The 27,196-nt window shown below is 37.2% G+C and overlaps 2 protein-coding genes across 2 annotated transcripts; both read right to left on the bottom strand.

The window, feature by feature from the left end:
• Positions 1–269: 269 nt before the first annotated feature.
• Positions 270–1,422, bottom strand: LOC100670201 (olfactory receptor 9S13-like). Its single transcript, XM_003405493.3, has one exon. The coding sequence runs from the start codon at positions 1,313–1,315 to the stop codon at positions 368–370; it is 948 nt and encodes a 315-aa protein (XP_003405541.2). The 5' UTR covers positions 1,316–1,422; the 3' UTR covers positions 270–367.
• Positions 1,423–11,574: 10,152 nt separating this feature from the next.
• Positions 11,575–12,620, bottom strand: LOC100669913 (olfactory receptor 9S13-like). The gene has a single exon (XM_003405492.3). The coding sequence runs from the start codon at positions 12,618–12,620 to the stop codon at positions 11,685–11,687; it is 936 nt and encodes a 311-aa protein (XP_003405540.3). The 3' UTR covers positions 11,575–11,684.
• Between the last annotated feature and the right edge of the window lie 14,576 nt (positions 12,621–27,196).

The raw sequence follows: 27,196 nt of genomic DNA on the forward strand, positions 1-27,196 counted from the left end.
TATGTAGATATGCAGATCTATATACGCAGATATTATATTAATAAATTTAAAGTGTATTAATGTATTAGTTTAGTAGTACTGTATTTGTAAGTTGTAATTTTGAATACACTTAAGCAAAACCAAACAAGAACAAAAAAACCTGTGAAATACCTGGACAACACATCATAAAATAATTATGTTGCAATATGAAAAAGTCAATTACATTTTTTCTTTGTTGTTTTTAAAAGGACCCACTGGTGACAAAAAACAATAATAATAATTTCCAAAACTTTTAGATGCCCTTAGATGAAATAGTTTCTTAATAAATTATTGAAAATATTGCTTTTAGTCGATTATTTTATTCCACATTTTAGTAGATGGTTGGAGATCAATGAAAAGATATTTTTCTCAACAATATCCTTTTCACAGCATTTTTCACCTCTCTGTTCCTTAGGCTATAAATCAGAGGATTTAGCATGGGGATGATAAGCGTGTAGAACACAGCTATAATTTTGCTTTTCTCTGGTGAGGAGATGGCCCCAGGTTGGGCATACATGAAGAACACAGTCCCATAGAATAAACTCACCACACTGATGTGAGAGGTACAAGTGGAGAACGTCTTACTTCTGTCATGGGTTGAGGGAATCCTCAGGACAGTGGAGAGGATGTAAGCATAGGAAACTAGAATGACCATTGTGGTAGCAATGATAATAAGAGCAGAGAGAATAAACAGTACAATCTCATTCACAAAGGTGTCAACACATGAGATCTTGATCAGCGCTGGGACATCACAGAAAAAGTGATCCAGTCTGTTTTCACCACAGAAACGCAAACTGAAGGTGAAACCTGTTTGAATCATGGAATTAATGCATCCACAGACATAGGAGCCAACCACCAAACGAACACAAGCCTGCTGAGACATACGTACAGTGTAGAGGAAGGGCGAACAAATGGCTGAGAAGCGATCGTACGCCATCGCAGCCAGAAGAAAGCCCTCAGTCCCAACAAAGAGAGCAAAGAAAAAGAACTGCGTTGCACAGCCATTGTAAGAAATTTTCTTATCCTTGGACAAGAAATTGGCCAGAGTGTTGGGAGCAATGACTGTGGAATAGCAAAGGTCTAAATAGGACAAGTTTCTGAGAAAGAAATACATAGGGGTGTGAAGCCTGGAATCCACCTTAACGACAACTATCATGCTGATATTTCCCACCACAGTGACCATGTAGGCAAGCAAGAACACTAAGAATAAGAGAATCTGTATTTTCGGAGATGTTCTGAATCCCAAAAGAAAAAACTCTGTCAACGCTGAATAATTCCTATTCAGCTGACTCTTCATAGCTGATATCTCTCTGAAAAATGAGTGAATGATCAATCATGAAGCCTGTGAAAAAGTTGTCACCTTTTGGCTCCCAAGGAGAAAAAAAATGCTACTGGAAAAGGAGGTTTTCCTGGCAACACATCTGACAGCATAGTTTTACATTTGATAATAGCAATATACAATCACAATATAGTTGTTTAGGTTTTTTAACCTATTTCAGTTTAGTATGATAAAGGAGATAAGGATGGACAGGGCCTGTCTCTGGCAACGATCAGTTACCAGTAATTTTATACCATATGTTAACAGCTTCACAATCAGATGGACAGAATCCAAATTTTCCTCTTTAGAACTAAAAGACCCTAACTACTCTTTCAGTGCCTCAAAGTCCTCTTCTCTAAAATGTTTTTGTTAGTGTTGTCAAATAGATTTAGACACAGAGAAACCCCATGTGACAGAGTAGAACAGTCCCATAGGGCTTTCTAGGGGACTGTTACAATTTACAGGAGAAGATCGCCAGGTCTTTTTCTCTTATAGAGCAGCTGGTGAGTTCTAACCATTGACCTTTCAGTTAGCAGCCAAGTGCTTACCATTGTGCCACCAGGGCTCTTTTTTTCTGCTTTAGGAATAGAGAATAGAGAATTGGGTGGAAACAACGTCAATTCCTTTCCCCATCACAAGATACATTCTTCTATATAAAAAAAAATTAGGAAAATGAGGTTGTTTCTTAACGTAAAATGAACCACCAGTCCTAGAGAAAGTCATCCAAAGGGATGAATCAAATTCTCTCCTTCTATGCTCTTCCCTCATCTGCTTTTCTACCTCTACCTCCTGCTTCATTCACTACTAATTGTTTGCTGACAGTTCCTGGGAAACCCTGGTGGCATAGTGGTTCAGAGCTACAGCTGCTAACTAAAAGGTCAGCAGTTTGAACCCACCAGGCACTTCTTGGAAATCATATGGAGCAGTTCTACCCTGTCCTATAGGGTTTCCAGAGGACGGAATAGACTCCAGGGCAATGGGTTTTTTTTAGTAGTTCCTGATTTGGCAGCTAAATTTCAGCACTTTTCCTTTAACTATCAAAGGGATGACATCTCAGATATATGAATTATTTTTGCTTACATAGTAAAACTATGGTTGAAGTACAGATTACTTTCCAGAACAAGAAGTATTTTTCCTGTGTATATTGTTAATCAAACAGAAACTATTATTGCAAATGAGTTAGGGGAAAAACAAAAAACCTGTGTTGCCTAAGTTCTGCTTTTTGCTCTTTTTTATAACTATGAATGTTTAATTACAACTACTAAAGAAACATATGGATAAAATATTAATAATTTTTAAGATAGCTGAAAAATTAAGGTCAGTTTGGAAAAAAGTAACTTTGTATGTTATAATTCTTTGGTTCTGTGACTATATTTGTGGAGCCCTGGTGGCACAGTGGTTAAGATCAACAGCTCCTAACCAAAAAAGATTGGCTGTTCGAATCTACTAGCCACTCCTTGGAAACCCCATGGGGCAGTTCTACTCTGTCCTAAGGGTCACCATGAGTCAGAATCGACTTGATGGCAATGGGTTATTAATACTATATTTAATACTGGAACTAACAAAAAATATTTCTTCCCCTCAAGGAGCTTGATATCATACTTTGAGTTACATATTTTATTTGAAATTTTCATAAAATTAAAATTGCAGTAGAGTCAGAAGAAGTGAAACTGATTTAGCCTCTGTTACTGTTCCTTTTATAAAGTCAAAATGTTTTATTAGTTAAAACATTTTGTGTTTGAATTCACATAAATCTGGGTTTTAATCCAAACTTCATCACTCACTGAGTAATCTTAGGTAAATCGTTTGACTTCCATGAGTCTCTGTTTTCTCATTGGCAAAATATGGCCTAGAAACATCTACTGCATATGATTTTTGGTGTAACACTTAAAGTCAACTATGTATGTAAATTAAATAAAATATGTAGCTCGTGGGAAATAAAAAATAATAAATAATGGCTATATGACAGAGTGAACATAGAAAAAAAGAGAAATTTTGCTAAAGTAAGAAAATGATCATCAGAAAAAGTTATTATTTTTTTAAGAAATACCTCATTTGAGATCCAGCAGATTTCAAAAGAAGCCTCATTGCAGAACTAAGAAAACTGATTTTGCTTTTAAAGAAATCTTTGAGGAAAGTGTAATTTATTATTAAAATGTGACAGTATATATTAGGTTTATTTAAGTATCTGAGTACACTCAATAAGCAGACATATTTACTTCTAAGTCTTATTTACTTTGTTATTACTTATTAGAACCAAAAGAAAATTCTAGCCTGGACATTCAGTTTGAACCTTCAGAAATACCTTAACTCTTTACATTGCGAAAAGACAGAACTGAGAATTCCACCTACATATTATCGGCCATAAATTCCCACTGATCTAGCCATAGAGTCACTGTTAAAATCAGGAAAGTAAATTAGAAAATATATATGGATGTGTGATTTTTTGAAAAATGAAAAAGGCCCTTGAGATCAATTAGGTCAGTACTTGCCAAACTTTCCCTGTACCTCAGAGTCATCTGAGGAGGTTTTGTTTTACTTTGTTTTTAATACTGATTCCTGGGTCACACCTCATTCTTAATTAATCTGAAGTTTTAAAAACATCTGTGAATGAGACAGGGTCCCTGGTGGTGCAGAGTTTAAGAGCTATGGCTGCTAATTAAAAGGTCGGCAGTTCAAATCCACCAGTCGCTCCTTGGAAACCCAATGCGGCAGTTTTACTCTGTCCCATAGGGTCACTCACTATGAGTTGTAATCAACTCAGTGGCAATGAGTTTGGTTTTGGTTTTGTGAATGAGATGAGTGTGGGAAGGGTTTTTTTTTGTTTGTTTTTGTTTTTTTTAAGATTCTCAACTGTATTATTATGTTGAAGATGTTTTAGTGTATGTGGAAGTGTTTCTTTTATTATGCATTCAATTGACTACATGATGTTAGATATGAATCGTACCTAACTGTTCCGACTTACAAATTCGACTTCAAGACAGATTTAGGAACAGAATTTGTTTGTAATCCGAGGACTGCCTGTATTTTGTTAGAGAAGCCCTTGAAAACTAAGAAAGAGAATGAGACTGTTTTTCAAAATAAGCTACAAAAATATGTAACTCCCTTCCCTGAACATCTTGCAGCTTTTGCAGGGACCTACAGACTTTAGAACAATTTTATCCATGTGAACTTTAGGTATAAGTGCCTTCAGTAACTGTGTTGCAATGAGAAGCAATGGGCTTGTGATATTTGTCATACCTGTGGAAGTTCCAGGTTAGGTTAATAATTAAAAAAAAAAAAAATACACACAAACAAACCAACAAAAAACTAGAAGATCCCCAAAGGAAAATAACCAGCTTTTCTACAACTCAGACAGGTTGGAGAAGAAAAGTTTAATTTGACTTGAAAGATAAAAGACATATAATCAAATTTCTGATTTTGACCAAGATAAAGTAACAGGAACCATATTTTTCACTTGCCTAATCAACAACATGAAACCCTGGCGCCATAGTTGGTAAGTGCTACGGCTGCTAACCAAAGGGTCTGCAGTTCAAATCCCCCAGGCGCTCCTTGGAAACTCTATGGGCAGTTCTACTCTGTCCTGTAGGGTCGCTATGAGTCGGAATCCACTCGACAGCACTGGGTTTTTCTGGGTAATCAACAACAAAAGGCAGTCCCTCTCTCTCTCTTAAATCTCACACTATCTTTCTTTTCTCCCTCCCATCTCATCCTTCTCTCTGACACATATCAACACACAGGACATTAGCAGTGCAGGGCAGTGATTACTGGGAAGTGGGAAACAAATGTGGTGGCAAGCCCAACGTTTGCCCCAGTTTATTTCATTGACAGTATTTCAAAGAACTGAAATTGTAGTTGAAAACTTTCCCGGCAAGAATAGTCCATACTAATTTGGATTCACTGGTAAATTCTACCAAATATTTAAATAATAATAATAACTTTACACAATTTCTTTCAAAAATTTAAGGAAAGGATATTTTCTAACTCATTCTATGATGCCAGTGTAATGCCGATATTAAAACAGACAAAAAAGTGTACAAGAAAAGGGAATTACAGGTCAACGTCTGTCACGGACATAGATGCAATATTTCTAAACAAGATTTTAGTAAATTCAATCAAAAAAAGATCAAAAGGATAATATACTATGATCAAGTGTGATTTAGCCCGGGAATGCAAAGCTGGTTTAACGTTCCAAACTAAATCATTGCAGTTCGCTGTATTAACAAACTAAAAAGTAAAAAATGTATATAATAATCTCAGTGGATGCAGAAAAGAAATTTTTTTGAGAAAATCAAATATTCCTGACAACACCTCTCAGCAGTTTTCCTCAACCTGGAAAAGGGCACCCAAGAAACACCTAGAGCAAATAATCATCAGGAGTAAGGAAAGGCTGGCTGGTTTCCCCTAGGATCAGAAACAAGACAACGACTTCTGTTCTCAACACTTTTACTCAACATTGCCACGGAGACAATTGCCAGTGCAATTAGGACACAGAAATAAAAGGTATCCAGATTGGAAAGGAAGAAACGAACTCTTAATTTGCAGACAACGCGATTGTCTATGTAGAGAAAAGCTGATAGAATATACAAAAATGCTTCTAGGACTTATAAGTGTGTTTAGCAAATTTACAAAATCCAAGATCAATATACAAAAATCAATTCTGCAACTAATAAATGACCTTCGCAAGGTCACAAGATACAAAATCAATGTACAAAAAAGCTCTATTTTCAAATACTAACACTAGAGTTAGAAATTGGAAAGTAAAAATGCCATTTAAAATATTGTTAAAATTTTGAAATATTTAGTGATAAGTTTGACAAAAGGTGTGCAAAATCTATGTACTGAAAACTCCCAGATATTGCTTAGGGAAAGTGAAGATTATGAAGATTTAAATAAATTGAGAGCATCATGTTCGTTAGAAGATTTAATACTGTTACAATATCAATTCTTCTCAAAGCGGCCAATAGATTCAATGCAATCTCAATTAAATTTTGTAGAAGAAGCTATTTTATATTATTGATTGATTGATAAATGTTTTTATATATAAATTACAACACAAGCTGTTAAATATTTTTATTATCATTCCTTCTGTTAACCCCTAAAGCAATTGAATCGTTAATCAAAGTTCTCCCCATAGTACAATCTCCATGTCCAGACTGTATCTTCCATTAGTTCTTCCAAATCTTCAAGGAGGGAACAATTTCAAAGTTTTACGATCTTCTCTATAGAATACAAAAAGAGGAAAAAAATCTCCATTTTTTAAAATGATATTAACACAAGCTTGATTCCAAAATGTGCCATGATTAGTACAAGGAAAACAACGTTCTCTCCTGATGATGAATATATACACTACTCTACACGCAATTCTACAAAACCCTGTGACAATGGCACTGCAGGATAAGACATATTCAGACATACTGTGACTGGAAAATGGTTTCCATTTTCTGTCCCTCCCTGTGGAAACCCTGGTGGCGTAGTGGTTAAGGGCTACCGCTACTAACCAAAAGGTTGGCAGTTTGAACCCACCAGGTGCTCCATGGAAACTCTATGGGTAGTTTTACTCTGCCCTATAGGGTCGCTGTGAGTCAGAATCGAAACCACCAAAATGGGTTTGGCTTCCTGTTTTTTGTTTTTTGTCCAACCCTATTCTGAAACACGGAATGAGCTCTTACAGGGCTTATTTTCAGTGAGGGAGGAGAAGAAAGGGAGGAGAGGGAAAACAGGGCTGACGATGCTACGCAACTTTATCTCAGGAAAAAAGCAAGGGGGGGGCTTCTAACGTTTTCAGTTATTTCCAACCAAATCTCTCTTTCTCGTAGCAATATAACGGGAAAAAACTAACTAGGATACATGTAGAGTTCACGGTCCTTGACGTTCCCTTCTGTCACAGTACTCCAGGTCTTTAGATTAGCGTAGGCAGCAGCCGCTAGATGGCAGCAAACTGCAGCTCAGTCCAGGGTTTATTTCTGGAGCCAGAAACCCTAGATCCTGACCAGCTCTGCTAGTGTTTGCCCAGGTCATACCATTCACTTCACAATAATGGGTCCCGTATTTTTAGGATAATAGTATTTTGAAACCCCACTTACCATGTTAAAGCAGGATTTGATTATAAAGCTTTAGGAAATTGCATTCAGCAGTATATAAAAAGCACAGCATAACGTGATTAAGTTGGTTATATCCCAGGAATGTAAAGTTAATTTAACTATAGAAAATCAATTAATATAATTCACCACATTAAAAGAGCAAAGGAGGAATCATATTGTATCATTTCAATAGATGCAAAAAAAAGCAATTGATAAAATCAGGAAAATACACAGTAAATCCACAATGAGATATTATGAACTATGAGAGTCCATATTTTATAAAATTATGATTGTTATACATGGGTAAGGATGTGAATTAAAGTGGCATCTCATAGGCTAATGATGGGAGTGTAATTTGTATGACCTTTTCGGAAACAATGTGTTGTTATCTTCTACACTAAAAAACACCTTATGATTCAGGAAATTCAACCCTTATGCATTTGTTTGGTTTTGGGTATCTACATCTATATAGATACCAAAACCAAACAAATCCATTGCTTTGACGAACAATAGATGCCTCTAAATTATGGTGTTGGCGAGGAATATTGGCTATGCAATGGACCATGGACTGCCAGAAGAACAAACAGGTCTGGCCTGGAAGAAGTGCAGCCAGAGTGCGCCTTGGTAGCGAGGATGGCAAGGCTTCATCTCACATACTTTGGATGTTTTATCAAGAGGGATAACTCCCTGGAGAAGGACATCATGCTTGGTAAGGTAGACGGTCAGCAAAAAAGAGAAAGACCCTCAACGAGATGGATTGACACAGTGGCTACGACAATGAACTCAAACATAGCAACCATTGTGAGGATCGCACACAACCTACCAATGTTTCCTTCTGTTGTACATAGGGTCGCTATGAGTCGGAACTGACTCAAAGGCATCTAACAACAATAAAAGGTAATAGTCATTTTCTCTTTCATTGTGGCTGCTTCTCTTGGTTTGTGGTTTTCTAAATTTTTACTATAACCCTCTGTACTTCATGATTATTTATTCTGTTTCGGATCATTGCACCAGCTCTCTTCTTTAATTCTGGCATTCCAAAAAGACAAATTATGGACTTTCTCATACTATATATAATCCCTATCCTAGACTTCACTCTCACGTCATCTATCTCTTCGTCTTTGGTGTGTTTATGTAACTATTCTTATTCTTTCTTCAGTCTTGCCTCATCTGTATTTAGGTTTTCAGCTTCGTTTTAATTTTAGGTTTTAACCTAAGTTTTTAACTTTACATTATGTTTGTTATACTTTCTAGAAGTTTTCCTTATTATTGAAATCTGCTTGGTTAACCTTTATAGTCTTTTTTTTCTTATTAACTTTAGTGTGTTTAAAGGAAAAGAGAATATTTAAACTAAGGGAAAGAGAGAAACTATAAGCACTTGGAAATACTCAGGGAAGCATAAGGCATAATCTTTGCTAAGGAGGCATTCATTTGTTGTTGCAGGACACAAAAAGAAACAAATGTAACCATAAATTTTAAACTGCAATACAGGAAGAGAGCATAAAATAATACATGACTTCAATAAATGTGATTTGGCTTTTAATGATTAAAATGAAAAACTATTTTTTCTACATATAGGCATATAAAGTATATGTTTCAAAATATCTATAAAACTGTAGTCTCATCAGTCCCTGGAGAAGGACATCATGCTTGGTAAAGGATAGGGTCAATGAAAAAGAGGAAGACCCTCAATGAGATGGATTGACACAGTGGCTGCAACAGTGGGCTCAAAAGTAATGATTGTGGGCATGGTGCAGGACCAGGCAGTGTTTCATTCTGTTGTACATAGGGTCGCTATAAGTGGAACAAACTCGACCGCACCTAACAACATCTGTTATGATGGTACAAAACATTTTCAGGAAAAAAAAGTTTCTCACACACCAGGTTATTTATTTATAGTGCAAGGACAACTGAAAGGCATGTATAATTTTACAAAAGCTCATGAAAAATGAGCTAAATAATTTGGTTATAAAATTTAAAAAGTAAAAAATGTAACACTATGTGCTAAATATAAATACAATTGACATAATATAATATAGGCTTATTCTTTTTAAAGAGGTAAACAGCAGGAAATTATTTTCTCAATAGAAAAATACAAAAAGGAGGAATGCAGAAAGAACAAAAAATACTTAAAATGACAAAATAAAGTTAAATAATAGTTTATAATAATGAATATAAATAGGATATGCCAAAGAAACACAGAAGCCAACTGAAAGAACTTCCAGTGGCAAATCTGGAATAATTTGAGCAAAAAAACACAAAGGGTTGGATTATAACTCAAAAAAAAAAAAAGTACAAAATAAATAGTCATGAGTCCACACCAAATAAATAAATGATTGAATAATAAATGAAGAACAGACAATCCTCCCCTGCAGAAGAATTCCACACAAGTCTCTGCCATCACAAAGTTTAAACAAAGCTCCCCGTTACTTAAGCATAGGTTGTGCACGGTAACTTCCATCCAAAGAGTGTAATATGGAAAGTAGAAGAAAAACAGTAACATTACAGTGGAAAAACCTGACAAACACTATCTTAGCTGGGTGGTTAAGGTCAACATCAACAGTGATAACTCATGATGATAGTATTTACCCTTGATATGAGGTGATGAAAATGGCACTTAGCCCTGTGATCTTCCTCCCAGCAACCCACAACCTCCATCTAATCTTGAGAAAAACATAAGATGAATTTGAATAAAAAGACAGTCTATAAAATACCTAACAAGTACTCCTAAATACTGCTAAGGTCATCGAATCAAACTAAAAAATTAAACCGGTTGCTGTCAAGTCAATTCCAACTCATAGCGACCCTATAGGACAGAGTAGAACTGCCCTATAGGGTTTCCAAGGAGCAGCTGGTGGATTCAAACTCCCAGTCCTTTAGTTTGCAGCCTGACCTCTTAACCACTGTGCCGCCAGGGCTCCACCAAATCAAGGGAAGTCTAAAAACTGTTAAAACCAGAGGAGCCTATGGAGACATGATAACTAAATGTAATATGGTATCCTGGTTGGAATCTTGAAACAGAAAAAAGACACCAAATAACAAATAAAGAAATCTGAATAAAGTATGGACTTTAGTTAATATACCAATATTTTTTTACTAATCATAACAAATTTAGTATACTAATGTAAATGTTAACAATAAAGAAAACTGTGTACAGTGTATGGGAACTCTGCTGTCTTTCCAAATTCTCTGGATACCTCAAACAGTTCTAAAAATGACTTTTAAAAAAAAATCAATTCTATTTTATATATTGGCAATGTACATCAAATAAAAAATATCATATAGAACTGTTAAAAAAGTGGTAAATAGAACATCTATAGGACTTATATGATGAAAACTAGAGAATGCTGACAAAGCAAATCAAAGATCTAAATAAATTGGGAGACATACGGTGCTCAAGGATTGGAAGATGCAATATGGCAAAGATGTCAATTTTCCCTAAATTTATGTACAAGTTTAATGCAATTTCTATCAAAATACTAAAGATATCTTTTTAATGTTTTTTATGAAAATGTACATTAAAAAAACCTGTTGCAGTTGAGTCAACTCCAACCTATACATGAAAAAAGATACACCATTCCAACAAATTCTACATGTACAGTCTAGTAACATTGTTTACATTCTTCAAGTTGTATAACTGTTCTTGCCATCCCTTTCCAAATTACTCCACCACCATCAGCATACAGTAACTGCCTCCTAAGCTTCTCACCTAACCTTTTGAGATGCTGTTGTCAACGTGATCCCACAAAGATAAATCCTTGAATCATTTCATATCCCACTGCAGTGCAGGAAATGTGTAGTAAGAAGTGCTGTTTAAGCTAATAATGGTGCATCAATATTCTACAATGTTATAAAAACATCAAAATTCATACATTTATAGACTATTTAATGACATTGATAAATGTTTTTCTGTAAACAAAATGAGTTAAGTGAAAAGGTAACAATGAAAAAATTCCTAAAGTGTGGTCCCAATTTTGAAATACATATACATGCATGTGTGCATACATAAATGTATACATATACATTTAATTTAATTTAATTTATTTACATTTGATTAATAAATAAATATTATAAGAAAGTAGAATAAAATGCTTACAGTGGTTGTTTCTAGGTGGTAAAACTACATTTTTACAGTATTTCACATGCCATACACTGAGTACATATTTAGATATAAAAATTCTGGGACCAGACATATTTTGAACTAGAAGTCTTAGAAAACAAATCGTGTCCACTAACTGATGGTCTTAAAAACATCAGTGAGAGGATCATTTCCCACATAATATTCTTTTCACAGCATCTTTCACATCTCTGTTTCTCAGACTGTATATTAGAGGGTTGAGCATTGGTATTATAAGTGTGTAGAACACAGCAACAATCTTGTTTTGCTGGGGTGAGGCAATGGCCCCAGGTTGAGCATACATGAAGAACACAGTCCCATAGAATAAGCTTACCGCTGCTATATGGGAACCACAGGTGGAGAAGGTCTTACTCCTGCCCTGAGTCGAGGGGATCTTCAAGACAGTGGAGAGGATATAAGCATAAGATATCAGAATAGCCATTGTCGTAGTGATGACAATAAAAGCAGAGAGAACAAACAGCACAATCTCATTCACAAAGGTGTCAACACATGAGATCTCAATCAGGGCTGGGACATCACAGAAAAAGTGGTCCAATCTGTTTTCTTCACAGAAACGCAAACTGAAGGTGAAACCTGTGTGTACTACGGAGTTAATGACTCCACAGATATACGAACCAGTTACCAACCGAACACAGACCTTCTGGGACATGTGCATAGGGTAAAGGAGGGGAGAGCAAATGTCTGAGAATCGATCAAATGCCATCACAGCCAGAAGAAAGCATTCAGTTGTGACAAAGAGGGCAAAGAAGAAAAATTGGGCTATACAGCCACTGTAAGAAATTTTCTTTTCGTTAGACAAGAAGTTCGCTAGAATTTTGGGAGCAATGACAGTGGGGTAGCAGAGGTCTAAATAGGACAAGTTTCTGAGGAAGAAATACATAGGGATGTGAAGTCTGGAGTCCACCTTAATGACAATTATCATGCTGATATTTCCCACCACAATGACTATGTAGATTAGCAAAATCACTAGGAATAAGAGGATCTGTAGCCCAGGAGCGGTTCTGAATCCCAGTAGAATAAACTCTGTCAACTCTGAGTAATTCCTACTCATCTCGCTCTTCATGCCTGAGGCGTAAGTGCAACTGTTGTTGTTGTTAGGGGCCATCAAGTTGATTTTCAACTCATAGAGATGCCATGTGACAAAGTAGAACTGCCCCATAGGGTTTTCTAGGCTGTAATCTTTATGGGAGCAGATCACCAGGTCTCTCTCCTATGGGGCAACTGGATTGATTTGACCACCAACCTTTTGGTTAGCAGCCTAGCACTTACCTTATTGCAACTGGAGGGATAGGAAAAAAGGAAAGAAACAAGTAACCAGAATACCTGTTTTAGTAAAAAATAACAGAACTGGTGAATTAGCATGGAAAATTTTTTGCTCCATCGTATTTTTCCCAATATTTCCCAAAACAGTAATAAATGCTAATACTGGATTAAAACAAGTTTTTCCTAGGGAACAATTCAATGTGATTGGTTCATCTTTTAGATACATTTATTTGCAATTGATGCAAACTACCCCTCTAGGTGTGCTCTGGGAAAATGGAGATTCTAGGTAAATATCTGGAACCAAGATTTTTTTGATTTCTTGATTCATTTTCAGTTTTCTACCATTGAAAGTTGCCTTCCTGAGTGGAGACTATTTCTCACAGACAATGTCAGTTACTTCAGATTTTTATTTAGAGTGAAAATATGGCTCAACTGACAGTTTCATTTTCTAAAAATAATAAACATTTATTTTAGTTTTTTTCTTTTTTTGCCTACTATAAGAAAATGATACATGATTACATATGTCTTCCTTCTAGTAGAAAGAAGATTCCAGACATCATGAAAAGTCATCTAACAAATAGAACCACTGTCTTTTACACATTAACCTCATATCTTTGTTTTCCATTACTTGTGCCCCTGTTATGGTATACACAGTCTTAGTGACACAGTTTATTTGCTAAAAACTGAAGTGATTCTTGCTTATGTTCACTAAGCACAATGAAATCAGGCTCTATTGTTTATCTCCCTTTCTTCCTTCCTCCCTTTCTTCCTCTTTCACTTTCTTCCTTCTATTTTCCTCTTCAGATTTTGAATATTGAAATGCAAATGGAGGGTTTTAAGATCTCATTCAGAGAGTTTTCTGTCTTTTCAGATATAGGCAAACCTAATTATAAAGAAAAAGATTTATGCATATGAATAACATAAAGGCACACAGGACAATTCAAAGATAGTTATAAATAAAAAAGTATAATAAATGTGTATTGACACAAGCTTGAATTATATTTATTTTAGTTTACATTATTGTGACCATAAACTGTTCTTAAATAAAATACAGTAGAGATGTACAGAGAGGAAGTATTTTTTAATTCTTATCTTACGAATGATGAAGCTGAGACAAAAATAGATTTAAGAGACTTGTTAAATCATGACACTGAGCAGCATACTGGTTTATTATTCAGTATTCTACCAATTAAATGTTAAAAACAACAACTGACAAATGATTTAAAAATGTCAGCAATTTTCGAACTATGGAAATGTCTCATTATAACTCCTGTTGTTGTTATGGTTTCATCAATACTTTGACATTATTTTAATGCAGTTTGGGCCTATGGAAATATATTAGAATCAATTTGGTACAGTTAAAATTTTTACTTTAAAAAAAATTAAAATCATAAATGTTGATTGATTCTAGAAGGCAGAAGAATAGTCAAAAAAAAAAAAAAAAACCTGTGGCACAGCCTATCAACTATAAAACTGTAGTTTGGAAAGGACAAAAAATAAATAATGAAATGGGAGAAATATAACTAATACAGTGTAAAAGATTGTGGAGAATAAACGGTACGTAAATAAGACATAAGACATTTTTAAATAAGACATATCAGCAATAACGAATGCTACTTCTGATCTTAGTAAAACGTATACTGTATGTGAAGTGAAGTAAATGCATAACGAAACAAAAATATGAAAGGAAAAAGCAAACCTTTGTTTGACAAAAAGTCTTTCTGCAACATGGAATGCATTTCCTCACTGTCCAAATCAGAGTTCAATTTGCTAAGAAGAAAAAGTACTAGTAAAAATTGTAGCTTATCTCTTATTTTTATTTTAATTGGCTGTAGTTTTTCATTGATTGGACCAACAAACAGATGTGTGACGGATCCTCAGAGAAATTTTCTCATGAGGAAAGAAACCAAAGTGGTGGGTTTTCCCTCTGCAGGATGTTCACGAGGGACTAAAGATCTCTCTGGCCAGTCAAACATTTTGTTATAATGCAGAAAGAAAAATGAGAGAAGAAATACTAATTAGTGTTAATTTGTCCCACAGAGGTATGGATTAACTATTCTGATACTGCTTTCCATGTATTCTGGAACTGAACAATTATGTAAATTAATTAGAGATTATGGGAGCCAGATTTCTCATTGTTGGGGTGGAAGGTTTCAGAGAAAGAAGGGTAGAAGGCTAAAATGATCCCAGTGGTACTGGATTACAGTTGGACACAACAGTATGAACTCATGTTTAGCTTCATATAGATATAGATGGTAATATATAGTGATATTTATAGAAATGTGTATATATACAGGTTGGTATATACACATATATTTGGTTGCTCTGTCAGGTGACAGAGCCTAGAAGCAATTATACCTTGGTAATAACCAGGACACATAATATCCAGATCTTAGCGTAAAGCATTCTCTAATAAGTGAACCAGGATCCTCAGAGAAACGGCTGATTGTAGGACTGGGACAGAAATTATATAAGATGAGCCTGAAGTATCTTGTAGTGCCAGAGCTTAAGGAAGTGCTAAAATAAATAAATAACACAATGGTGGGGATATGTCAAAGAGACACAGAAGTCAAATGAAAGAACATCCAGTGGCTAAATCTGGAACAATTTGAGCAATAAAACAAAATATTGGGTTATAAGACTCAAAGTTTAGAATAAATAGCCATGAGTCTACACCAATGTAAGTAAAAGGTCAAGTACATTAAACAATGGAGACAAGATCTACCTCCCCTTCAGAAGAATTCCAAATAATTTATGTAAATTCTCTGCCCTCAAGGAGGTTAACCATAACTCCCCATTATAAGTGTGGGCTATGCATAGAGATTTCCATCCAAACAGCATATCATGGAAAGGAGAGGAAAAGAGTAACTTTACTGTGGAGAAATCTGGCGAGCAGTATCTCAGCCTGTTGATCAACAGTGATAAGTCATGACGATAGCATGTACTCTTGATATGATGTGATGAAAATGACACTTTACAAACTCAATTATCTTCCTCCCCAAAACCAATAACCCCAGTCTAAGCATGAGAAAAATATCAGACAAATTCCAAAAGAGGGATAGTCTATAAAATACCTAACCAGTACTCCTAAAAACTTCTAAGTTCTGAGAACTGTCACTGCCAGAGGAATCATCATGGAAACACGTTGACTAAATCTAATGTACTCCCTTGGTTGGATCCTAAAACAGAAAAAGAACATGAGGGAAAAAACTAAAGAAATTTCAATAAATATGGACATTTGCTAATAATTACATATCAATACTGGTTTATTAATTGTAACAAATACACTATACTAATGAGAAAAAATAGAATTTAATCTTGAAGAATGTTGTTGCTGTTGTTAGGTGCCACTGGGTTGGTACCAGATGAGTTGTGGAACGACATCAAGGACATCATACATGAAGAAAGCAAGGGGTCATTGAAAAGAAAGGAAAGGAAAAAAAAAAGACCAAGATGACTCTCAGAAGAAACTCTGAAACTTTCTCTTGAAGGTCAAGTAGCTAAAGAAAAAGGAAGAAATGCTGAAGTAAAAGAACTGAACAGAAGATTTCAAAGGGCGGCTCGAGAAGACAAAGTATTACAGTGACATGTTCAAAGTGCTGGAGATAGAAAACTAAAAGGGAAGGATACACTCAGTGTTTCTCAAGCTGAAAGAACTGAAGAAAAAATTCAAGCCTCAGGTTGCAATAGTGAAGGTTTCTATGGGGCAAATACTAAATGACACAGGAAGCCTCAAAAGAAAATGGATGGAATATACACAGTCATTACACTGAAAAGAATTAGTCGACCTTCAACTATTTCAAGAGGTAGCATATGATCAGGAACTGACGTTACTGAAGGAAGAAGTCCAAGTTGCACTGAAGGCACTGGAGAAAAACAAGGCTCCGAGAATTGACAGAATATCAACTGAGATGTTTCAAGGAACAGATGCAGCGCGGGAAGTGCTCACTCATCTATGCGAAGAAATATGAAAGACAGCTTCCTGGCCAAATGACTGGAAGAGATCCACATTTATGCCTATTCCCAAGAAAGGTGATCCAACCGAATATGGAAATTATAGAACAATATCATTAATATCACATGCAAGCAAAATTTTGCTGAAGATCATTCAAAAATGGCTGCAGCGGTATATAACCAGGTAACTGCCAGAAATTCAAGCTGGATTCAGAAGAGGATGTGGAACCAGGGATATCATTGCTGATGTCATATGGATCCCGGCTGAAAGCAGAGACTAGAAGGATGTTTACCTCTGTTTTATTGACTATGCAAAGGCATTCGACTGTGTGGATCATAACAAATTACAGATAACATTGCAAAGAATGGGAATTCCAGAACACTTAATCCTGCTCATGAGGAACTTGTACATAGATCAAGAGGCAGTTGTTTGGACAGAACAAGAGGATACTGAGTGGTTTTAACATCAGAAAAGGTGTGCATCAGAGTTGTATCCTTTCACCATACCTGTTCAATCTTTATGCTGAGCAAATAATCTGAGAAGTTGGACTATATGAAGAAGAACAGGACATCAGGACTGGAAGAAGACTCATCAACAACCTGCGTTATGCAGATGACACAACCTTCCTTGCTGAAAGGGAAGAGGACTTGAAGCACTTACTGATTACACCTCAACATAAAGAAAACAAAAGTCCTCACAACTGGACCAAAGAGCAGCATCATGATAAATGGAGAAAAGATTGAAGTTGTCAAGGATCTCATTTTACTTGGATCCACAGTCCACACCCATGGAAGCAGCAGTTAAGAAATCAAAAGACGCATTGCATTGGGCAAATCTTTTGTTGAAAAACAAAGATGTCACCTTGAAGACTAAGGTGTGCCTGACCCAAGCCATGGTATTTTCAGTTGCATCATATGCATGTGAAAGCTGGACAAAGAATAAGGAAGACTGAAGAAGAACTGACTCCTTTGAATTGTGGTGTTGGCGAAGAATATTGAGTATACCATGGACTACCAAAAGAATGAACAAATCTGTCTTGGAAGAAGTACAACCAGAATGCTCCTTAGAGGCAAGGATGGCAAGACTGCGTCTTACATACTTTGGACATGTTGTCAGGAGGGATCAGTCCCTGGAGAAGGACATCATGCTTGGTAAAGTACAGGGTCAGCAGAAAAGGGGAAGACCCTCAACAAGGTGGACTGACACAGTGGCTACAACAATGGGCTCAAGCGTAACAACGATTGTAAGGATGGTGCAGGACCATGCAGTGTTTCATTCTGTTGTGTATAGGGCTGCTATAAATCGGAACCAACTCGATGGCACCTAACAGCAACAGTCACCCCGTATGGGTTTCATTGAGCTTCTTGGACAGATATCTTCTTGTCTTTCACTATATTAAGGATGTTTTCTGCCAGCACATCATCAACAATTCTGTGTTTTTAATTATCTCCCACACCTGTTCTGGTACTCCAGTAAGTGGTAGGTTTTTCCTTTTAGTATCCAACATAATTCTTGGGCTTTCTTCATTTTTTTTTCAGATTTTTTTCTCTAACAAATTGCTGTTAAGGGATTTATCTTCAATCTCACTTATTCTGACTTCCATTGTTTCAATTCTACTCCTACAACCTTTTATGGAATTGTCTAATTCTGAAATTTTATTGTTAATCTTTTGAAGTTCTAGTTGCTGTCTTCGTATGCTTCTAGCAGCCTGTTTATTCTGTCTTTTGATCTTGTATTATTTTCCTGAATTCTTCTATTGCTTTGTCTGTGCATTCCTTGGCTTGGTCTGAATTTTGCCTGATCTCCTTCCTGATCTCTTGGAGAGCTCTGTATATTAGTCTTTTGAATTCTTTACCAGGTAGTTCCATTGCATTATCTTCCTCTAGAAGGTCTTCTGGTTCTTTATTTTGATTGCTTGCTGGGGTCATCCTGTCCTGCTTCTTTATGTGATTTGATATTGACTGTTGTCTCCAAAGAGTCAGTAAATTATTAATTTACTTATTGATTTATTTTATTTTTATTTACTGCCTCCCGTATTTTTGTTTTGTTTTGTTTTAATATGTCCAAGTAGGCTGGGCATGTGAGCTGCTTTGGTTGTTGCCACTGTTGAAATTCTCATGTCTTGTCTCCAGGTGGTTAGAGCAGCTACTAGGTGTGTAAGCCCAGGAGTCTGTTCAATGTTTTTGCACAGGTGTGGTTATTCAGGGCACAGGTGCCTGGATCATTGGTCACCATGTAGTGCACACTCTCACTTACAGTCCTAGGTGGGCAGTGCTGCATGGGGGTGTTCAGAGTAGACACAGATCTCTGGTTGTGGGGGGGGGGCAATGTGTGGGGCAAGGCAAGGGGCTGATAGCTGCCCCTGGGTGCCTGGATGGAGGGCATAACCCTGTCTCCTAGAGTGCATAGTGGGTGGGTAGTGCAGCCAGGCCTTGGGAACCTAGTGCCTTTGGCTGGGGGATTGGAAGGCACAACTAATTCTCAAGTCCCTGTCGTGGATGGCTAGATGGAGTGTGTGGTACTGCCAGCCCTCAGGCACCCAGTGTGGGTAGATGTGGCCCCTTTTTAGTGGGCAGGGTGGTGTTGAATGTCACAAATATGCAGCTTCCTATTGGCTTCTGGAGATGAAAATGGGTTTCAGGTGTATGTCCTGTCGTTTTACGCTAATCAGGGGATGTGGTGTTGAATCAGCCCACCAGGGACTGGATGAAGGTGAAGCCCACTGCAAGTCCATGAACCCCATCTGCCAGTAGCTGGGTCAACGGGCAGGACCTCCTGACGAGCTCTGGGTTTCTGGCTTAGGGGTTGTGGTGTTGAATGCCACAGGACTGGAGTTGGAGTGGGATGAGGGATGGGTGAGATGAAGGTGAGGGGAGGGTTTATCTTGCTAGTGCTCATGGTAGGTTGGGAGCTTGCTCTTAACTTTCTTAGGTTTGGTGTCACTCCTGTTTTTTTCTAGAGGTGTGTGCAGATTAACTGCTGCTTGGCTGCACCAGATGTGGTGGACCTCACCTTGAGATGTTGCTGCTTGCCTCAGCCCGTGTATACTGTGCGGGCTCAGCTAGCAGGGTGCTAGTGTTCCTGTGACCTGTAGTTCCCTGTTTCTGCCACTTTTGAATTGTCTCTCCTTCCGCCTACTGCTCAGTCTGATTATTCACCTTTGTCTTTGATGATTAGGGTTCCTAGATTGTCACATGTATTTGATTCACTTGTTTTTTCAGGTCTTTGCTGTAAAAGGGGTGATAAGAAACATCCGACTATTCTGCCATCTTCGCTGCACCTCTCCACTAGCACATTCTTAAAGAATTGATAGTAATTAAAAAACTCTTTCTATTTGTCAAATACTGTATTAAGTACACGTTTTTTATTGTTAAATCCTCCAAACATAATTATGACGAAAGCAAAATTATGCATTTTCCAAATTTAAATTAATAGAATTTGGGGAGGCAGGACCAAGATGGCTGACTAAGTAGATGCTACGTTGGATCCCTCTTGCAACAAAGACTCAGAAAAACAAGTGAATTGATCACATACATGACAATCTACAAACCGTGACGATCAAACACAGATCTAAAGAGTTGACCTGAGTGACAGAGACTGAGAATGAACAACCACAGGGAAGCAATGACTGCTTTTGGAGCCTGGAGCCAGCGTCCCAGTCAGAAAACCTTGGCGCCGGGCTTTGGACTGGGTGCAGGGGAGCTAAGCACGGCATCCTGAGACGGCACAAACACAGGACACAGCCCTAGCCCCCAGAAGTGACCTCGGGGGAAGCCCAGCCAGTGCACGCAGGCAGCGCAGAGACGTGGCTGATAGGAGAAGTCACTGGGAGGCAGCAACTGATTTTGGAGCCTGGAGTGCAGCGTCCCAGCCGGGGAACCTTGGCGCTGGGCATTGGACTGGGAGCAGAGGAGCTGACCACGGCTTCTGAGACAGCACAAGCACAGGACACGGGCCTGACCCTCGGGGGCAATCTCGACCCAGCCAACGCACACAGGCTACACACCCCTCAGGAATCTCAGATAAAACCAGTCATCACCAAGCAAGATAAGCAACTTTGTCTATATTCTGGGGTGCTACTCTCTCCTATTTATCTGATCCCTCCCCTCCCCTTCCCAGGCAGCTTCATTAACATTGGAATTTCCTGAGCCAGAGAGTGAAGTGCTCTGCAGTTTTTCTTATCTTTTTTTTTTTTTTCTGGTCTTTTCCTAACCCATTCTCCTGGCCTGAGATAAGCAGCTATAAAAAACCCTGGGACCAAAAATCCTTCCCTAATTGGACTAAAAATACAGAAAAAGCTCCAGCCAAGCATATGAGATCCACACTCTTGGCCTTTCATCCCTACAAGGAACAAGGTGGCTATTATAATGCAAAGGCAATTCTGATAGGGATCTGACTGTAATTGTTTTAGCAGATTACTGGAAAAACAAGTTGCCCAGGTCTGATATCTCTGCATATTCAACAGAGCCCTCACTGACCCACAAAAGGGAACTGAGGGCTGAAGCTCCCCCAGTCCACCTAGCCTCCTGCCTTAGGGGTCTAAGGATGGTGACACCTACCAATCTGTAGAGGTACTTGCATTGGGGGCCTAAGGTACAGCTACAGAGCCCACCCACTAAAGTGCTTTAGGAATAGAGACACACCTAACTCACTGGCACTTGGGGGAAGCCTGTCAGCATCCTGCCCCCCTTGGAGTGTGACCCCCTGCTGCTACTAGAATCTGGTGCACACAACTATCACCACTGCTCCACTAGGTGGATAGGTGACAGTCTGCACCACACACCTGGTGACCCAAAATCAGATTCTACGCAAGAATAGTGAATGGACTCTTAGGCTTATATATCTGGTAACAGCCCAAACCAGCTGTTAATAGGACATAAGTGATTCAAGGGCTACAACAATCAGGACAGCACAGTCTAGTAGCCCATCTACGTATATTGAAAGAAAACAAAACAAGATAAGACTCAGTGAGCAAATATAAAATAAATCACTACAATATCTTATAGATGGCTCAGAGACAGCAGTTGATATCAAAACACATAAAGAAGCAGACCATGATTGCCTCTACAACTCCCCAAACTAAAGAATCAAAATCTTTCCCAAATGAAGATACAATCCTGGAATTGCCAGATGCAGAATATAAAAAACTAATTTACAGAATGCTTCAAGACATCACGGATGACCTCAGCAATGAAATAAGGCAATCTACAGAAAAAGCCAAGGAACACACTGATAAAGCAGTTGAAGAAATCAAAAAGATTATTCAAGAACATAGTGGAAAAATTAATAAGCGGCAAGAATCCACAGAGAGACAGTATTCAGAAATCCAAAAGATTAACAGTAAAATTACAGAACTAGACAACTCAATAGGAAGTCAGAGGAGCAGACTCGAGCAATTGGAATGCAGAGTGGGGGACCTGGAGGACAAGGGAATTGACACCAATATAGCTGAAAAAAAATCAGATAAAAGAATTAAAAAAAAAATGAAGAAACCCTAAGAATCATGTGGGACTCTATCAAGAAGAATAACTTCGGTGTGATTGGAGTCCCAGAACAGGGAGGGATAACAGAAAATACAGAGAGAATAGTTGAAGATATGTTGGCAGAAAACTTCCCTGACATCATGAAAGACGAAAGGATATCTATGCAAGATGCTTATCAAACCCCATATAAGATTGAACCAAAAAGAAAATCACCAAGACATATTATCATCAAACTTGCCAAAACCAAACATAAAGAGAAAATTTTAAAAGCAGCCAGGGATAAAAGAAAGGTCTCCTACAAAGGAGAATCAGTAAGTTCAGACTACTCAGCAGAAACCATGCAGTCAAGAATGCAATGGGATGACATATATAGAGCATTGAAGGAGAAAAACTGCCAGCCAACGATCATATATCCAGCAAAACTCTCTCTCAAACATGAAGGTGAAATTAAAACATTTACAGATAAACACAAGCTTAGAGAATTTGCAAAAACCAAACCAAAGCTACAAGAAATACTAAAGGAAATTGTTTGGTCAGAAGATCAATAATATCAGATACCAGCACAACACAAGGTCACAGAACATAACATCCTGATATCAACTCAAACAGGAAAATCACAAAAACAAATTAAGATTAATTTTAAAAAGAAAAAAATGCTCCAAACAGGGAATCTTTGAAGTCAATATGTAAAAGATCACAATAATCAAAAAGAGGGACTAAATACAGGAGGCATAGAACTGCCATATGGAGAGGGAAACAAGGCGATATAGGACAATACGAGTTAGGTTTTTACATAGAAAAATAGGGGTAAATATTAAGGTAACCACAAAGAGGTATAACAACTCCATAACTCAAAATAAAAACCAAGAAAAACATAACAACTCAGCAAACATAAATTCAACTACTATGAAAATGAGGAACACACAATTTACAAAGAAAAACATCTCAGCACAAAAAAGTAAGTGGAAAAATGAAATTGTCAACAACACACATAAAAAGGCATCAAAATGACAGCACTAAACACATACTTATCTATAATTACGCTGAATGTAAATGGACTAAATGCACCAATAAAGAGACAGAGAGTCTCAGACTGGATAAAGAAACACGATCCGTCTATATGCTGCCTACAAGAGACACACCTTAGACTTAGAGACACAAACAAACTAAAACTCAAAGGACGGAAAAAAATACATCAAGCAAACAACAAGCAAAAAAGAGTAGGAGTAGCAATATCAATTTCTGACAAAATAGACTTTAAAGTTAAATCCACCACAAAGGATAAAGAAGGACACTACATAATGATTCAAGGGACAATAGACCAGGAAGATATAACCATATTAAATATTTATGCACCCAATGACAGGGTTGCAAGATACATAAAACAAACTTTAACAGAACTGAAAAGTGAGATAGACACCTCCACAATTATAGTAGGAGACTTCAACACACCACTTTCGGAGAAGGACAGGACTTCCAGTAAGAAGCTCAATAGAGACACGGAAGACCTAATTGCTACAATCAACCAACTTGACCTCATAGACTTATACAGAACACTCCACCCAACAGCTGCAAAGTATACTTTTTTTTCTAGTGCACATGGAACATTCTCTAGAATAGACCACATATTAGGTCACAGAACAAACCTTTGCAGAATCCAAAACATTGAAATTTCACAAAGCATCTTCTCAGACCACAAGGCCATAAAAGTGGAAATCAATAACAGAAAAATTAGGGAAAAGAAATCAAATACTTGGAAAATGAACAATACTCTGCTCAAAAAAGACTGGGTTATAGAAGACATTAAGGAGGGAATAAAGAAATTCATAGAATGCAACAAGAATGAAAACAATTCCTATCAAAACCTTTGGGACACAGCAAAAGCAGTGCTCAGAGGTCAATTTATATCGATAAATGCACACATACATAAAGAAGAAAGAGCCAAAATCAGAAAACTGTCCCTACAACTTGAACAAATAGAAAGGAAACAACAAAAGAATCCATCAGGCACCAAAAGAAAACAAATAATAAAAGTTAGAGCTGAACTAAATCAATTAGAGAATAGAAAAACAATTGAAAGAATTAATAAAGCCAAAAGCTGGTTCCTTGAAAAAATTGACAAAATTGAAAACCATTGGCCAGACTGACTAAAGAAATACAGGAAAGGAAACAAATAACCCGAATAAGAAACGAGATTGGCCACATCACAACAGACCCAACTGAAATTAAAAGAATCACATCAGATTATTACGAAAAATTGTACTCTACCAAATTTGCAAACCTAGAAGAAACGGATGAATTCCTGGAAAAACACTACCTACCTAAACTAACACAATCAGAAGTAGAACTAAATAGACCCATAACAAAAAAAGAGATTGAAAAGGTAATCAAAAAACTCCCAACAAAAAAAAGCCCTAGCCCGGACAACTTCACTGCAGAGTTCTACCAAACTTTCAGAGAAGAGCTAACACCACTACTACTAAAGGTATTTCAAAGCATAGAAAATGATAGAATAGTACCTAACTCATTCTATGAAGCCACCATATTCCTGATACCAAAACCAGGTAAAGACATCACAAAACAAGAAAATTACAGACCTATATCCCTCATGAACATAGATGCAAAAATTTTCAACAAAATTCTAGCCAATAGAACTCAACAACATATCAGAAAAATAATCTACCACGACCAAGTGGGATTTATACCAGTTTTGCAAGGCTGGTTTAATATTAGAAAAACCATTAATGTAATCCACCATATAAATAAAACAAAAGACAAAAACCACTTGATCTTATCAACTGATGCAGAAAAGGCATTTGACAAAGTCCAACACCCATTCATGATAAAAACTCTCACCAAAATAAGAATTGAAGGAAAATTCCTCAACATAATAAAGGGCATCTATACAAAGCCAACAGCTAGCATAACTCTAAATGGAGAGAACATGAAAGCATTTCCCTTGAGAACGGGAACCAGACAAGGATGCCCTTTATCACCGCTCTTATTCAACATTGTGCTAGAGGTCCTAGCCAGAGCAATTAGGCTAGACAAAGAAATAAAGGGTATCCAGATTGGCAAGGAAGAAGTAAAATTATCTCTATTTGCAGATGACATGATCTTATATAGAAAACCCTAAGGAATCCTCCAGAAAACTACTGAAACTAATAGAAGAGTTTGGCAGAGTCTCAGGTTATAAGATAAACACAAAAAAATCACTTGGATTCCTCTATATCAACAAAAAGAGCATTGAAGAGGAAATCACCAAATCAATACCATTCACAGTAGCCCCCAAGAAGATAAAATACTTAGGAATAAATCTTACCAAAGATGTAAAAGACCTCTACAAAGAAAACTACAAAGTACTAGTGCAAGAAACTAAAAAGGGCCTACATAAGTGGAAAAACATATTTTGCTCATGGATAGGAAGACATAACATAGTAAAAATGTCTATTCTACCAAAAGCCATCTATACATACAATGCACTTCCAATCCAAATTCCAATGACATTTTTTAATGTGATGGAGAAACAAATCACCAACTTCATATGGAAGGAAAACAAACCCCGAATAAGTAAAGCATTACTGAAAAACAAGAAGAAAGTGGGAGGCCTCACTCTACCTGATTTCAGAACCTATTATACAGCCACAGTAGTCAAAACAGCCTGGTACTGGTAAAACAACAGGCACAGGGATCAATGGAACAGAATTGAGAACCCAGATATAAATCCATCCACATAGGAGCAGCTGATATTTGACAAAGGCCCAGTGTCAGTTAATTGGGGAAAAGATAGTCTTTTTAACAAATGATGCTGGCATAACTGGATATCCATTTGCAAAAAAATGAAACAGGACCCATACCTCACACCATGCACAAAAACTAACTCCAAGTGGATCAAAGACCTAAACATAAAGACTAAAATGATAAAGATCGTGGAAGAAAAAATAAGGAGAACGTTAGGAGCCCTAATACAGGGCATAAACAGAACATAAAACATTACTAAAAATGACGAAGAGAAACCAGATAACTGGGAGCTCCTAAAAATCAAACACCTATGCTCATCTAAAGACTTCACCAAAAGAGTAAAAAGACCACCTACAGATTGGGAAAAAATTTTCAGCTATGACATCTCTGACCAGCACCTGATCTCTAAAATCTATATGATTCTGGTAAAACTCAACCACAAAAAGACAAACAACCCAATCAAAAAGTGGGCAAAGGACACTAAAGAAGATATTCAGGCAGCTAACAGACACATGAGAAAATGCTCTCGATCATTAGCCATTAGAGAAATACAAACTAAAACTACGATGAGATTCCATCTCACTCCAACAAGGCTGGCATTAATCCAAAAAACACAAAATAATAAATGTTGGCGAGGCTGTGGAGAGATTGGAACTCTTATACACTGCTGGTGGGAATGTAAAATGGTACAACCACTTTGGAAATCTATCTGGCGTTTTCTTTAAAACTTAGAAATAGAAGTACCATACAACCCAGAAATCCCACTCCTCGGAATATACCCTAGAGAAATAAGAGCCTTTACACGAACAGATATATGCACACCCATGTTTATTGCAGCTCTGTTTACAATAGCAAAAAGCTGGAAGCAACCGAGGTGCCCATCAAAGGATCAATGGTTAAACAAATTATGGTACATTCACACAATGGAATACTACGCATCAATAAAGAACAGTGACGAATCTGTGAAACATTTCATAACATGGAGAAACCTGGAAGGCAATATGCTGAGTGAAATTAGTCAGAGGCAAAAGGACAAATATTGTATAAGACCACTATTATAAGATCTTGAGAAATAGTATAAACTGAGAAGAACACATACTTTTGTCGTTACGAGGGGGGGAGGGAGGGAGGGTGGGAGAGGGTTATTTACTGATTAGTTAGTAGATAAGAACTACTTTAGGTGAAGGGAAGGACAAT

This window comes from Loxodonta africana, chromosome 4, assembly GCF_030014295.1.
Source record: "Loxodonta africana isolate mLoxAfr1 chromosome 4, mLoxAfr1.hap2, whole genome shotgun sequence".
In the NCBI taxonomy this organism is placed as follows: Eukaryota; Metazoa; Chordata; class Mammalia; order Proboscidea; family Elephantidae; genus Loxodonta; species Loxodonta africana.

Bases quoted from the DNA above. Each gene is read 5' to 3' on its own strand.
- LOC100670201 (XM_003405493.3), bottom strand. From the start codon at position 1,315: ATGAAGAGTCAGCTGAATAGGAATTATTCAGCGTTGACAGAGTTTTTT.
- LOC100669913 (XM_003405492.3), bottom strand. From the start codon at position 12,620: ATGAAGAGCGAGATGAGTAGGAATTACTCAGAGTTGACAGAGTTTATT.